Source organism: Chiloscyllium plagiosum, unplaced genomic scaffold, assembly GCF_037043375.1.
Source record: "Chiloscyllium plagiosum isolate Xiang-an unplaced genomic scaffold, Cpla_swu_hap1 HiC_scaffold_14, whole genome shotgun sequence".
Taxonomy (NCBI): domain Eukaryota; kingdom Metazoa; phylum Chordata; class Chondrichthyes; order Orectolobiformes; family Hemiscylliidae; genus Chiloscyllium; species Chiloscyllium plagiosum.
This window is the reverse complement of record NW_028270152.1, coordinates 30,848,669-30,864,530: the sequence shown is the minus strand read 5'-3', so window position 1 is coordinate 30,864,530 and position 15,862 is coordinate 30,848,669. Positions and strand designations below refer to the sequence as shown.

Here is a 15,862-nt window from a genome sequence, read left to right as displayed (position 1 = left end):
TCTTGTGACCTACTTGTGATCTACAACCAGTAGAAATTGGATTGAGAATTCCAAACCTTCAGAACCAATGTCAACTTTGTGATAATTGTGATGAAATTACCATAATGCTCTAAGCCTATGAAATTTATCAGCTGAAGTAATTTTCTCATGAAATATAGATGAACTTTTATAAATCTTTATCTTGATAATCAGCTGAACTTTGAAGCTGTAGACTTTGTTGGCACTTTAGACTAAGGGAAATAATTCAAGAAATAGCTTTATTTTGGACTCATTTTAACCAAGGAATTCAACCAGTAGCAAGGTCAATGGACAACATGCAATTCAGTTGTTGTAGATTTATTTTTTATTTGCAAACATTATACCTAAGATCAAGAGGGTAATAATCCATCAGAGTTTTAAGTTATTCAGTAAAATGTTGCTCTATGGTTCTTGTTAAATACTGGAAGTTAGTTCTCATTTTCCATAACAAGAAAAGGAATTATTTATTCGAGAATGAATTGCTGTAACTACAGTGAAGAATATTGGTTAACTTAGTATTTGGCTGTTACTTTGCTGCTTCAAGCCCTGATACAGTCTGAAGAGCATTAATTAAAATACAATTAGTCATGGGTAATATTTCAGAAGCCATCACTTTGCACTCTTTCACACTCTGACATATTTTTCAAAGTCTAAAGCAGCTTACTTTTATAGCACAAAGGAATGAGAGATGTTTGTCTCTCACTATGGTGACTTCACTTCACACTGCTTAAGTTCAGACATATTATCAGGATCTCCAGGAGTTCTGAATGTCATCAAAATGAGGTCCTGATATTGCCACATGGAGTTTATCCTTACTGCTGCCACTGGCTTTGTTAACAGTTGAACTGGATTATTTGAGGAGTGTGTTTTTATGGAAGAGTTTATCTGCCACTTTTTGACATGTTTAAATTTGTTCTGTAGCTCATTCAAGAAAACAGTAGAAATGTCAGTTAACACTAGTTGTGTTCTGCCAGGTGCTTAACAATGGGATTTGTATCAAAAGGAGGAATGCCTGTGTAATTTTAAGTGGTTATTATTTCTAAACTATGTGACAGAATTAACCAATATTTAGAAGCATTGATAGATTTTGGATCCACGTGTAAATTTCACGAACCTGATATTTAATTTTCCTTCCCACTTTCTTTTAAACATTCAGAGTCTTTGGCCATTTCTTCTTCTTAAATATCTACAAGTAAGTGAAAATGCATAATGAAAGAATGGATAGCTTAAAATTGCTAAGGACTAAAGAAGTTCAATCAGTTGAGTATGTTCCAATATCCTAAATATTTATGGTATGCCTGTGGTGGCATTCAATTAATTTTAGAATAAATTCTGACTTGGCAGTTTTGATGTTCATCTAAAGTCTCAATTTGTAAAGTACAGATGATAGGTTTGATACTGGAGCATAATTATCACCACTTTTACAAAAATGCAAAAGGCATGTGGAGGGAAAGTTCAATGTGAGATGCACACCTTCTATACAGTACTGTTGGGTTCTCGTGATTTTGTTACACCTTCTCATTTTACTTTTAAATGTTCATTGGCAATGTTCTTTTCCTCAGTATTTATCACATTTCTCTGTTGCACCATCTTTTTCTTAGCATTTTGCTATCAATTTTCTTTTCTTTAACTGTCCTTTTTAGAAAAACACAGCATTGATATTTCCCTTTCGAAATTCAAACAGTTGGACTGACCTTTAAGGTTCAAGCTGAGGAGCTGGAATGTTCTAAATTCACCATTTTTCTGTACTGCTTTAGTTAAAAGTGTGAGCTTCCAACATCTTTATCCTTCAATTAGTTCCAAATCAAAGTCTTCTAAATTTTCCACAGGATTATTTCTAACATTGGCTTATTAATGCTACACTCTTTTGGCCTCAGTTGTTCAACTTTACTGATGAATTTCCCTCCCCTCCTCCCACTAACAATAGTTAATACACTGACAGCTACAATAATGAATGAGGAGTGAAAGCATTGCATGGTAATTTTTCTCATTTTCATTTTATTTCTATGTCATACATTCCACAAACTTAGTCTTTATTATTAAAGGATTATCTCTTCTGACTATTCCCTAGAGCAATTCTCAATGTAGGGAGGATTTCTTTGCTGCTTTCTATTCATTAGGACGTTGGATCGAAAGCTTGATTGACTTGAAATGCAAAGTACTTTGTGTAATGTAATTAAAAAAGTATTGGTACAAAATCCACCAAAAAGATTAAAGGCGAGACATAATTTTTTCAAAATGATGAATTATAAAGGTAAAACAGAAAACAAAAAAAATTAGGGGGTTAATGTTGGGTTTAATCAACATAGAAAGTGTAGTGGAAGATGATGATATAGTGATAGCATTATTGGGCTAGTAATCTATAGGATCAGACTAATACTGTGGCGACATAGATTTAAATCCCACCACAATAACTGGTGATATTTTAATTCATACCCATATATACTCATGTATAGGTCAATCTTGTGTATAAAGTCGACCCTAGTTCTTTACAGTCACAGATCAACATTTGAGTCAGTGTGCCTGCCTGTTGCGCTCTGCTTCGGCTTTCCAGTCTGCTGGCTGAACCAAACCATTCCAGGTCCACCGGTCCGCCAGCAATTTCGCTCCTCTCCAGGTTTTCAGAATTACTGTAAAGGTACAACAGTAGGGCGATTGTCATATACATGGAGTCAGTTTCTGCGGTTTACCACAATCCAAACATTACAGAGGAACCTCGATTATCCGAAGAATGTGGGCAGGGAGTATTTCGTTCAGTTAATCAAATTCCGGATAATCAAATCCCATAGCTTAGCCAAGCGTTGGGACCTTGCAATGGATAATCCAATATCCAGATAATTGAATGCTGGATAATTGAGATTCTTCCGGAACATTCCAGAACCAGGGACCAGGAGGCTGCCAGGATGGTAGATTTCCCATTCAAATGAAAGGGTTTGCACCCTTCTGTGTTTTCTGGCTTCCGCAGTAGGTTTTGGAACATATTCCCTGAAAGGTACGAAAGGAACTACTGTACCATTCAACTATAGCAGGCAGAATGGAGACAGTTATTTTATAGATAAATATTCAATAATGCCCATAACTATTTCTTTTTGGTGTTTGTTATTTTGTAGAGAGATCTGGCTTTTGTTTGTTCATTTTTGACTCATACCAAGCATGAATTTCATCCTGTCAACAACAGTACCTCGCCTATTAGTCGACCCCCTAATTTCAGCTCAAAAAACCGTCTTCAACTGATATACAAGTATATGCGGTATTTATAACTTTGGAAATGCAAGCTAGTTTCAGTATTTTTGATCATGACAACTATGAATTGTTGTAAAATCTGGTTAACTCATGTCCTTTAGGGAAGTAGTTGACTCTTAATTGCGCTCTGAAATGGTCTAGCAAACCACTGAGCTCCAGGCAACACAAGCCAAGGGCCACAAGCAGGTAGAGTTCTGAAGAAAATATCCTTATCAGCATCAGAGTTGAAACAAAAAAAACTTTTTTTTAGAAGCCCTTTGTTTATTAGAATTAATTGGAAAAAGTCCATGAGTTAACATGCGTCTGTGTTTCATGGAGAGAATCACTTCTGCTCCATGTGCTGAAAGGAAACACTCATGACCTTGTCTGAGGAGTAAGAAATTTTCAAGTGAAGATAGGAGAGGTACTTCATGGATGTTGAGCATCTTTAAAGGATAATGCTGGGGAAAATGGTTGACTTTTTTTGCTATTTATGTTAAGATCGTTCCAAAATGTTGTCTCTATACAAAAGGTTATTACACAGAAATAGCCATATGTACTTTTGTCAAAAGTACTTTGACAGCCTTGTGTAAAGATGCTCAGTGACTGATCACCACAGTAACCAAATTGCAAAATAAAATTTATGGTTTCATGACAGGTTTCACTGAGGGGAGTGATTTTGTCCGGTGTTATCATCAGTTTAGATCATTACAATAGTGTGCACTTCTTGGATATCAATAGCAATAAGTTGGTTCAATAGCAGTTAATCTTTTCCTGTTTATGTGATGTGTTCTTGGTAACAGTGTTTTGTATGCCATGGTGTGAAATTGGTTGACTTTACATTGAATGAAACGAGAGTTTCAACAAATAACATCTTATCAATCAGTGCTGATTATCAACAGACAGTTTGCTTTTGATTTTAACTTTAGGGTCTAATTGTTATACCCAGCAATAACAATGTCATTTTAACAAAAGTCTACCAAAATATCGAAAAACCAGATGAGTCATTTATAAGGCAGTATTTCATGATAGTAAAAAACGACAACATTGTGAATTAAGGAAGTTCAATGCTATTTGCCAATTCTTCTTTAGCATAGTTACTAGAGTTTGATGTTTCCATAAATGTAAGTTTTTAAAGCCCAATGAAGGGTAGAGATGTCCCAAAGACCTCACAAAATAACCAGAATAAACTTAAAGAATTTTGCTTATTTTTCCTTTCTATTTTTTCTTTTTCTTGCAGATCAGAGGTGCGGAAGCTTCAATTTCTGCAGGCAACTGCTTCAGAACGGAGGCACCCTCTTGCAGTCTATGAGTGGAAGGGTTGTGTACCTGTGCACCAGGAACGACGATCCCCAACAGGCGATACAGAAACATCAACTTACAATGGTAAGAACAATTAGAAAATGTGATATTTGTTTCGGAAACTCTAACATTCATTGTGCTCTCGCACATTTCTATTTCTTCCAATCTGTTTTCCATGTTCAATTATGATTTATCATAGTTTAGTTTTAATGTTTCAGTGCTTTTACTTATCTGTGGCGATTTAAAAAGATGTTCCTCATTCACACATTCAGGAAGAGAAAACGTTCATACAATGAGGCTGAGCCAGAATTAGACCCAAGCCTGGGAGAGTAAATCTTATTGTCAAGCTTTACATTACCCAAAGCAGATTATAAAGCAAGTTCAGACAGGTTGCCTCAAACTGTTGGCCAAATTTCAAACATTATTCAATACTTGGAGAATGCATATTATCCAGGTTTTTTTGTGTTTAAGTGATGTTTCAAGCGCCTGATTCCAGGGAGATGGCTTCTCTTTGTTTGTTCTATTGTGGGTGTTCTCAAATCAAGATGCTAGCTTGCATTTGCAATTTAACCAGACACCCTGAATAACAATGACGTAATGATACTGCCTGGCTATTTGCCACAATTTGATTGATAGTCGTCTCCCCTGAAAAGATCTGCTGTGCTCACTTCAGTGCAAAGAAAAAGTCATCAGACCAATATGTTGGGAGCTAAATAAGTGTTTAGCTCCGTGAAACAGTCAAAAGAATGATCATATTTGTGTTGTCTGCCCATTTTTCACTACATTTATGTGCACAAATCTAACATTCAGAATCTGCAAATTCAGTTACCATGGTGAGCATCATTCTATCAAATTTAACAGATTATTTGGCAAGTGCAGCTGTTTTCATAGTTAACATTTCTTTAACATGATACTATATCTGGCACATAACAACTTGACTGCCACCTTGTGAAGTCTTTGTGTATTCAGACTCTATCAATATTTTGCAAATGCAAAATATTCATAATCTGATGGTCATATAGTTAAGACTCCACCCTAAAAATACAGTGAGCCTAATTTTGGGATTTATCCGTACTGGTTTGATAAGCACTGGAGAGACTGCAGCATGTGAAGGGTGGAAGAGATAAGAATGAAACTTTCAGGCAAATTAAAGTTTTATTTAAACTTTGATATAAATTTATCTTGTGCTTACAGAAGAATGGTTGTTAGAGATTAAAACTTTGTGATCTCAGTCTTGAAATGAAGCAATATTGAAACAGTGAGCAGAAAGCAAACTTCTGTGCAAGGAATCATTGTTCAATGCATAAGATATTTTTAAGGAAGAAATGCTTCAAATTACACCAGACTGTACTACCTTTGCAGGAAAGAATGCATCTAATGTAGTCATACATACAAATACAAAAATTGCCAGTGCTCTCCACACCATTCTAACCTAATTATTATGTTTGCATTGTTAAGATACCAAGTGGAAAATAATGAACGTCATAGCAAAGGAATGAGTGTCAACATTCATTCTTGGGAAAGTTGAAAGGGATAAAGGCTTCAGGATTGTTTGAAGTGCAGAGTTGAAAAACAAATGTTCAAGAAAAAGACCGGCTAAATTTTATTTATACTATGGTGTGCTAAAGATTCATTAGACATTCAAATAGATTGTTACTGTTGACTGGAATATTAACACTGGAAACTGCCTGTTGCCTGGTTCCAAATGAAAAGCCACAATTCCATTCAGAGAAAATTAAGTAATAGAGGCCAGAATATTTCTCATGTGACTACTATCAAGACTGATTAAGGTTTAGGACAATTCAATCTGTGTTTTTGTTTATAGTAATCAAGCCAATAGCCTAAATACAAGCAGGCATGCATCTGGACCTGTATTAGTGATTGACAATCCTGTTTTATACAGTTGAAAAATCACAGCACCAGGTTATAGTCCAACAGGTTTATTTGGAAGCACTAGCTTTTAGAGCACTGCTCCTTCAGGTGATTGTGGAGTATAAGATCATAAGACACAAAATTTCTAGCAAAAGATTATAGTGTCATGAGACTGAAATTATATATTGAACAAACCTAGATTGTTAAGTCTTCCGTTATTTAGAATGGGTTGCAAGTTTCAGTTCATTAATATGAAAATCCCAGACCTTCTTTTCAGTCACCTTCGAGATAATTTAATGTTTTATAATAAAAGATGACATCTCAGCTCAGATAATGCATTAAAAGGTGGGAGGTCAGAGTTTGCCTGTATCCCAATCTTGAGTCAGACTAGTTCTATTCCCAAAGTGGAATTTACAAAATAACGTGGATTGACTGCCTATCGATTGTGCATCTTTCAAGCAAAATACGCGTGCAGATGAGAGAGATAGACAGACAGAGAGTGTGAGTGAGTGTGAGCATTTGTATGAGTGCATATGAGAGAGTATGTTTGCATGTGTGAAAGCTTGGTAAAGTGTGTGTGTGGGTGTGATGGAGCATAACCCTTTGAGAGGGTGAGTGTGTGTCATGTATATGTGGGAGAGGGAGACTGTGTGACTGTGTGAAAGAGTGTATGTGTGCTTGCGTGTGTGTCTGTGAGAGAGACAGTGTGTGGTGTAGTGGGGTCACCTATAGTGTGACATGAACCCAAGATCACAGTTGAGGCAATCCTAATGGGTACTGAACTTGATTATCAGCCTCTGCTTGGCCACTTTGCGCTGTTGCCTATCCTGAAGTCCACCTTGGAGGATTGTCACCCAAAGATCCGAGGCCAAATGTCCCTGACCACTGAAGTGCTCCCTGACTGGGAGGGAACACCCCTGTCTGTTGATTGGTTGCTGTAGCGTCTGCTTGGTCTTGCCAATGTGATTTGCCTCAGGGCATTCTTGCCTGGGGCATGAGATAGACAACATTGACTGAGTCACATGAGTACTTGCAGTGTACAGGATGGGTTGTGTCCCCAAGGGTAATGGTGGTATCAGTGTTGACACTCTGACACATCTTGCAGTGGTTGCCATGACAGGATTGAAGGTGTTGAGGTCGATGTTGTCCTGAAGGCTGGGCAGTTTGCTGCGAACAATGATCTGTTTAAGGTTTGGCAGTTGTTTAAAGGCAAGAAAATGGAGACGTAGGCAAGGTCTTGGCGAGATGTTCATCCTCTTCGATAATGCGTTGCAGGCTGCGAAGAACATAGCATAGTTTCTTAGCTCCCGGGAAGTGGTGAACAACGACTTGTTACAACCGGTGTCTGTCTCCTGAAGTGATCATTGTGGTTTCTCGCTGTGGCATGCTATGGCCTGGTTTATATAATAATTCAAGAGTGTTATGCTGTAGGAAGTGCAAGACATCTGGCCTAAATTTAAGATAGGTGTTGAAATTGATTTCATAATGTCTCATTTTTGAATAATTAAATTCCAAAGAAATGTATAAATTATGTTTCGCGTATAGCTAGTGAAAAATACAAGAATTAGATACAATTTCAAACCGTTCAATGCATAGGTTGTTTTGTCATATAAACTGTGTTGCAGCAACCGTGTGTACAATTGTGTTGACTAATGAGAGAGTTCAAACATTTGCTTTTTTGTTGCCAAATATCATAGCTAATCAGGAACATTAATTCACTTCTGTATCTTAACAGAGTTTAGATATTTGTTACGGTGAGATAATGAACAATTGTTACGTTGTTCTACTTTTAATTTGCACATTTAGCACATGAAAAGGCTGATTAGTTTGTGTTTATATTGTACCTGTAGTGAACGAAGGTTTTTAGCTCAAAAATTAACAATGCATAAGATCTAATAAAATTTCATAGCATGTTTTGGAAACTTCTGTTCTGGAAAACTATTCACCAATAGTTTGTATTCTTGGCTGGAATAAAAGATGAAAGAAAAGTGCAGGAAAATGACCAGAAAACTTAGTACAATCTATTTGGCTTGAAATGTCATTGCAATTCAAAAAGATTAAATCAAGTGTTTTGCTTCCCTGTTTATCTACTAGTTGAAGAACAATTATTCCGTTCAGTAGAAGGACAGGCTGCCTCAGATGAAGAGGATGAGAAGTGGACTGAAGATCAGAAGAGTCAGGTGAAAGAATTGAAGAAACTTCTGACCAGGCTTTGTTGCTGTGGGAACGGGTAAGTAGCTCTTTCAGGCAATTGAACGCTAAGTTATTTAGTTGCATTAGGTATCAGATTGCTGACTTATTATTGAAATTTAACTGGAATTCCTTCTCAGTATCTGTGTAATTACCTTTCTTTTGTTACCTCCAAACAAAATTATGCAACCCTAAATTTTGCTAATTGTCAAATGCTGTAGGTAAGATGCATATATCTACACAATATAGGTTGGATTTCTGAAACACCTATTTAAGATAAGAACCGTTTCATAGTGTGATTTAATATAGACAAAGTAATGAACGAAGCTGTGAGTAATTTAAAAATCAATACTAATTGATCCCAATACACAAAGAGAATATAACAGGATATTTTTCACAATTTGTCAGCTGAACATTAAGAATTAAAACATTTAATCTGAAGATATACATTAATGTGATTGAAAACAGTAGAATCATTTCAAAATTGCTAATAAAAATGTTTGTTGTACAAATTTTGACTGTGCTTTTGATATCACTATTTATCAGTCTGGAAGTAGTGTAAAACCATAACTTGTATGAAAGACCAGGTTTTAGCAACATCTGGATAATTTGTTGATACTACCTACAAAATATCTTGAAAGAATAAAGTAAAGCTTGCAAATGATACATATTGATCCAACTTCTATTTAAAAAAAGAGGTACTTAGACTGAAATGGACAAGATTTGCAATTTAATGACAGCTTTAGAACATGAGCACCAGGAACAAGAATAAGCAATTTAGCTCAAGCCCAATTCCCCCATCTAATACAATCATGGCTGATCTCATTTTGACTCAACTCCACTCTTCTGCCCATAACCCTTCAGGATGTAACTAATTAAAAATCTGTCTATATCCTCAATGTTTACTCAATATCCCATGATCCACCACATTCTGGGGTAGTGACCTCTGTAGATTCATGATCGTTTGAGAGAAGTAATTTCCCCACATCTTTGTTTTAAATCTGTTACCCCTTACCCTGAAACTGTGACCACTCATTCTGGATTGTCCCATATGAGGGAACATTCTCTACTTCTAGGTTACCAATCCCATTTAGCATCTCAGATACCTCAATTAGATCTCCTCTTATTCTTCTAAACTCCAGCAAGCATAGGCTTAAACAATTCAATATCTATCCATAAGTCAAACCCTTCATCTCTTGAATAAATCTAATGGACCTCCTCTAAACTGCCTCCAATGTAACTACATCAGTCCCCAAGTAAGGGGACCAAAACTATGTGCAGTACTCCAGGTGCAGTCTTATGGATGCCTTGAGAGTTGCAGCAACACTCCCTACTTTTATACTCTATTCCTTTAGCAATAAATGCCAAAATTCAAGTTGCCTTACTTATTACCTGCTATCCTTCCATATTAGTTTTCTGTGATTCATCATGAGGACACCCCCATCCCTCTATGTAAAAGCATTCTGAAGTTTCTCTCCATTTAGATAATAGGACAAAATGGATGATTTCACATTTATCCATGTTAAACTTCATCTGCCAGAGTTTGGAGCATTCACCTAATATGTCCATACCAATTTATTAATTTTTTAATTTATTCATTGCAACTTAATTTTCCACCTATTTTCATGTCATCTGTAAATTTGGCTATAGTGCATTCTATCCCTGCATGTCATTAATATAGACTGTAAATAGTTGGGACCTGAGTACTGAATCTATGGCATTGCACTAGTTACGTTTTGCCAATCAAAAATACCAATTTTATTCCAATTTTCTGCTTTCTGTTGGTTAACCAATCTTCTATCCAAGCTAATAAATGAACCCTAACTCCATGTGATCTTATCTTTTGTGTGGGGACCTTCTCAAATACCCTCTGGAAGTCCATCCTAGTTCAAGTTACGACATGTGCAGGATCCCCATTATCCATTTTGCTTGTCACATCTTCAAAGATCTCAAGCAAATTTGTCAAACATCATTTACCCTTCATAAAACCATGTTGACTGATGGATTGTGTTTTGACTTTCCAAATGTCCAGTTATTACTTAATAATGGATTCTAGCAATTTCCCAATAACATATGAAACTATAGTTTCTATAGTCTATAGTTTCCTCCTTTCTGCCTCCCTTCCTATTTTGAATAAGGGCATCATGTTAGCATTTTTCCAATCCACCAGCACATTTCCAACATAAAAGGGAATTTTGGGATATTATAACCAATGGATCAGCAATCTCTGCTACCTCTTCCTTTAAGACCGTAGGATATAAGCCATCAAGTCTTGGAGACTTGTTTGCCTTCAATCCCAGTAGTTTGCTCAGTACATTTTCTCTATGATGACCATCGTTCCAAGTTTCTCCTTTCCTCTGGAGAGCCTGCTACTATTGGGATGATACTAATGTCCTACACCATGAACCTGAAGGAAAATGTTGGATTTAGTGACTTTGCTTTTTCTGAGTTCCTTATTATTAGTCTCACCTTTCAAGGGACCAAAATTAACTTTAGCCACTCTCTTCCATTTTTTTTTTTTTTAAACTTATAGAAGTGTTTGCTATCTGTGTTTTTTTTTATTTTGCATGTAGTTTTCTTTCATAATTTACCTTTTTTTTTATTACTCTTTTAGTAAACTTTTGTTGATCATTCTTCCAGTTTCCCAGTCGTCCAGCCTGCCACTCACCTTTGCAATATGATATGCCTCAGTTTTTGTCTTAAAATATCTTTAACTTCATTGCCTGGCCATGGTTGATTTTTTTCCACTCTTACAATCTTTCTTCTTTTCTGGATTATATTATAGTTGCAAATATATTATAGAAGCAATTGAGTGTCTCCTTAAACATCTGCCACTGCACAACTGTCCTACCTTTTAGTCTTCCCAACCAGACAAAACTGGAGCCAGATCTGTCCTCATGCCTATTTAATTTCCTTTCTTTAACGCCAGAACATTAATGTGAAATTCTAGCGTGCTATGATCACTCTTCCCTGGAGAATCATTTACTATGAGATCACTTAGTGTGTATTACTAAATCACTATGACGGATGACACCAAAATTGGTAGTATAGTAGACAGTGAAGAAGGTTATCTAAGATTACAAAGAGATCTTGATCAGTTGGGTCAATGGGCTGAAGAGAGGCAGATGCAGTTTAATTTGGATAAATGTGAGCTATTGCATTTTGCAAAAACAAACAAGGGCAGAACTTATACAATTAAAAGTAGGGCTTTGTGTAGTAGTGTAGAGCAGAGACCTAGGGGTTCAGGTCCATAATTGTTTTGAAGTTTGCATCACATATAGGTAGAGGGATTAAGAAAACATTTAGCCAGTAGCCTTCATTGCTCAGATCTTTCAGTATCGGATGTTATGTTGAGGCTATACAGGACTTGAGATCTTTTCAGGAGTACTGTGTCCAGTTCTGGTCACCCTGTTATAGAACAGGGTACTATTAAGCTGGAGAGGATTCGGAAGAGAGATTTACCAGGATGTTGCTGGGAATGGAGGGGGAGTTATAATGAAAGGGTGGATAGGTTGGAGTATAGGAGGTTGAGGGTATAGAGGTTTATAATATGATGAGCGATAAGGACAAGGTGAACGGCAGGTGTCCTTTCCCTAGGGTGGGGGATTTCAAAAGTAGAAGACATTTTTAAAATGAGGGGAGAAAGATTTTTAAAAAGACAGGAAGGAGTTTTTTTTTAAAAAAAACAAGCAAACAGACAGAGTGGTTCATGTATGGAATGAACTTCGAGGAAGTGGTGGATGTGGGTATAGTTACAACATTTAAAAGACATTTAGATAAATACACGAGTAAGAAATGTTTGGAAGGTTACAGGCCAAGCATAGACAGGTGGGACCAGTTTAGTTTGGGATTATGGTCATCATTGAACGGAGGGATCTGTTTCTGTACTGTACGACTCTTAATCTATGACTGTATTACACAACTACAACAGCATCACACTGTTCAATGCATTTCAATTGTTAGTGCCACATGTTTCTGTCATGGTAAGTGGGAGTTTTGCATTTCAAAGGGCAACTTTTGGATTCCTGCATTTAAACTGTTCTACCTTGCAGTTGCTATTGTACTAACATATGAACAGTAGCTACAGTGTTATTTTGTATTATTATACACACAACCTTTCACTTTGTAATTAACAGTTTTCAATGTGTGTGCATGCACAACACTTTGTCTTATCATAGTTTGATTCATGTGTTGTATTTTCACAGTTGTGATGATAAGACTATTAAAAAGCTACTGTCAGAATTTGGGAACATAAGGAGTGATGAAAGCAATAGCGCAATTCTAGAACTGGTTGAGAAGGTGGCAAAATTAAAGGAGCAACTGGAATTAAAGGAATATAAAACCCAACAAATGGAGACAAGCATGGATCAGGTAAAAGAAAAATCTGAACCGTGCGGTGCTTTTATTTAATGTCCACTAAAAGTACGTGAATGGCAAAGTCATGAAAAAGTCTTGGTAAATATTTAGAAACATATGGTGCAATGATGTAAATTGTGTCATGTGCACCATTTTCATATTGTGGAGGGATATCCATGTTTTTGATTACCAATATTTTCAGGATGAACCCCCGCAGCCCTAGTTCTTCCACCCCTATTTTGCCAAGCCCTGGAATTCTATCTCATGGTTGCCAAACCCTAGCACCATTCCCCATTGCTACTTGGCCAGTCCCCAAGTGCAGTTAAACCCTATTGTGGGAATTCCTAAATAGCTCTAATTGGTGCATTTTGCACACTTTATTGCACATTCTTAACTTAAGACATGAAAAGGAATAAAAATTAAATATCCATATAAATGTGTATCGTACTCATGTACAGTTCCATTCAATAGTAAGTGAATTATAACATTAAATCCCCAAAGCATAGAATGGAATTTCTGATTCACTCATGTAGATGTTGTCCCCTAAAACCGTCAAACATCCTTGTTATAAAGCAGTGAATCCTCTGATCTACTGTGTCATTTTTGTTTTAATTTAAAAATCAGATTTTTTTTTCCTCATTTGCACTTTTCAGCTGAAAGGGTCCTTACTGTGTGAATTACAGCGGAAAGTGGATGAGACAGATCTGCTTCAGATGGAGCTACAAATGTTAGAGACAGAGAGAGTGCGACTGTCACTAATTGAAGAAAAGCTGATGGATGTATTACAGCTCCTGCAGCAGCTACGTGACCTTGTAAGAGAATGATGCTGACAATTTTCAGTAATTTACTGCAATAGTCTCCTGTAACAAGGAGAAGCTCATTTCCAATTGCACATTAGCCGTGATTGATAGTTTTTAATATCGTCTAAACTTAAGAGGCCTAGACTGAAATGCCTATATAGAAGTAAATGCAGTGGAAGGGTATGAAGAGCAATTTTAAAGATGTTTGAAAGCCAAAACGTTAGTGTACATGCATTTGTATTTCACAATGTAATCAATAAGATGTTATTTATTTTATCTAGAATGTGTCAAGGAGATCACTAGGAAAAATCTTGCTCAGCACTTTGGAGTCCTGCAGTAATCCTCAACATGGTGAGCTAACAATTTATTTTCCGTTCAAGCCTTGATTTCTCCATGCATACCAATAAGTTAAATGAGTATGCAGTTGAATTATTGGACGTGACATAAAGATCAAAGTCACTGAATGGGTAGAATTTTTACTGACCTGTCCCATAGGAAATAAGTCAATCAGAAAATCAAGGATAACCCATCATTTAAGATTCTGTCAAATGCTTTTTATTTTAATGATGTTGGTTATTAGTTCCACACCCATAGGCTCAACTTGATTAAAACCTGGGCCATAAGGCAGGTGGGAAGCAGTCTATGAAGAAGGGCTTATGCCCGAAACGTCTATTCTCCTGCTCCTTGGATGCTGCCTGACCTGCTGCGCTTTTCCAGCAACACATTTTTCAGCTCTGATTTCCAGCAACTGCAGTCCTCACTTTCTCCTAGCCAGTCTATGTAGTTAGAATCTGGATTAGTGGTGCTAGAAGAACACAGTAGTTCAGGCAGCATCTGAGGAGCAGTAAAATCAATGTTTCGGGCAAAAGCCATTCATCAGGAATAAAGGCAGAGAGCCTGAAGCGTGGAGAGATAAGCTAGAGGAGGGTGGGGGTGGGGAGAAAGTAGCATAGAGTACAATAGGTGAGTGGGGGAGGGGATGAAGGTGATAGGTCAGGGAGGAGGGTGGAGTGGATAGGTGGAAAAGAAGATAGGCAGATAGGACAAGTTATGGGGTCAGTGCTGAGCTGGAAGTTTGGAACTAGGGCGAGGTGGGGGAAAGGGGAAATGAGGAAACTGTTGAAGTCCGCATTGATGCCCTGGGGTTGAAGTGTTCCGAGGCAGAAGATGAGGCATTCTTCCTCCAGGCGTCAGGTGGTGAGGGAGAGGCGGCGAAGGAGGCCCAGGACCTCCATATCCTCGGCAGAGTGGGAGGGGGAGTTGAAATGTTGGGCCACAGGGTGGTGTGGTTGATTGGTGCGGGTGTCCCAGAGATGTTCCCTAAAGCTCTCTGCTAGGAGGCGTCCAGTCTCCCCAATGTAGAGGAGACCACATTGGGAGCAACGGATACAATAAATGGTATTAGTGGATGTGCAGGTAAAACTTTGATGGATGTGGAAGGCTCCTTTAGGGCCATGGATAGAGGTGAGGGAGGAGGTGTGGGCGCAGGTTTTGCATTTCCTGCGGTGGCAGGGGAAGGTGCCAGGACGGGAGGGTGGGTTGTAGGGGGGGCGTGGACCTGACCAGGTAGTCACGGAAGGAAAAGGTCTTTGCGGAAGGTGGAAAGGGGTGGGGAGGGAAATATATCCCTGGTGGTGCGGTCTTTTTGGAGGTGATGGAAATGTCGGCAGATGATTTGGTTTATGCAAAGGTTGGTAGGGTGGAAGGTGAGCATCAGGGGCGTTCTGTCCTTGTTATGGTTGGAGTCTGAGGGCGGAGGTGCAAGATGTGGACGAGATGCTTTGGAGGGCATCTTTAACCACGTGGGAAGGGAAATTGCGGTCTCTAAAGAAGGAGGCCATCTGATGTGTTCTGTGGTGGAACTGGTCCTCCTGGGAGCAGATACGGCAGAGGTGGAGGAATTGGGAATACGGGATGACATTTTTGCAAGAGGTAGGGTGGGAAGAGATATAATCCAGGTAGCTGTGGGAGTCGGTGGGTTTGTAAAAAATGTCAGTATCAAGTCGGTCATCATTAATGGAAATGGAGATGGAGAGGTCCAGGAAGGGGAGGGAGGTGTCAGAGATGGTCCAGGTAAATTTATGGTCAGGGTGGAATGTGTT

The 15,862-nt window shown here is 37.9% G+C and overlaps 1 protein-coding gene across 1 annotated transcript in view; it reads left to right on the top strand.

The window, feature by feature from the left end:
- Positions 1-15,862, top strand: part of efcc1 (EF-hand and coiled-coil domain containing 1) — a 95,700-nt gene that overhangs the window by 62,895 nt on the left and 16,943 nt on the right. The window contains exons 2-6 of the mRNA XM_043707980.2: positions 4,481-4,626; positions 8,509-8,644; positions 12,810-12,975; positions 13,614-13,772; positions 14,042-14,111. Of these exons, the coding sequence (XP_043563915.2) occupies positions 4,481-4,626; positions 8,509-8,644; positions 12,810-12,975; positions 13,614-13,772; positions 14,042-14,111 (677 nt within the window). The remainder of the gene's footprint in view (positions 1-4,480; positions 4,627-8,508; positions 8,645-12,809; positions 12,976-13,613; positions 13,773-14,041; positions 14,112-15,862) is intronic.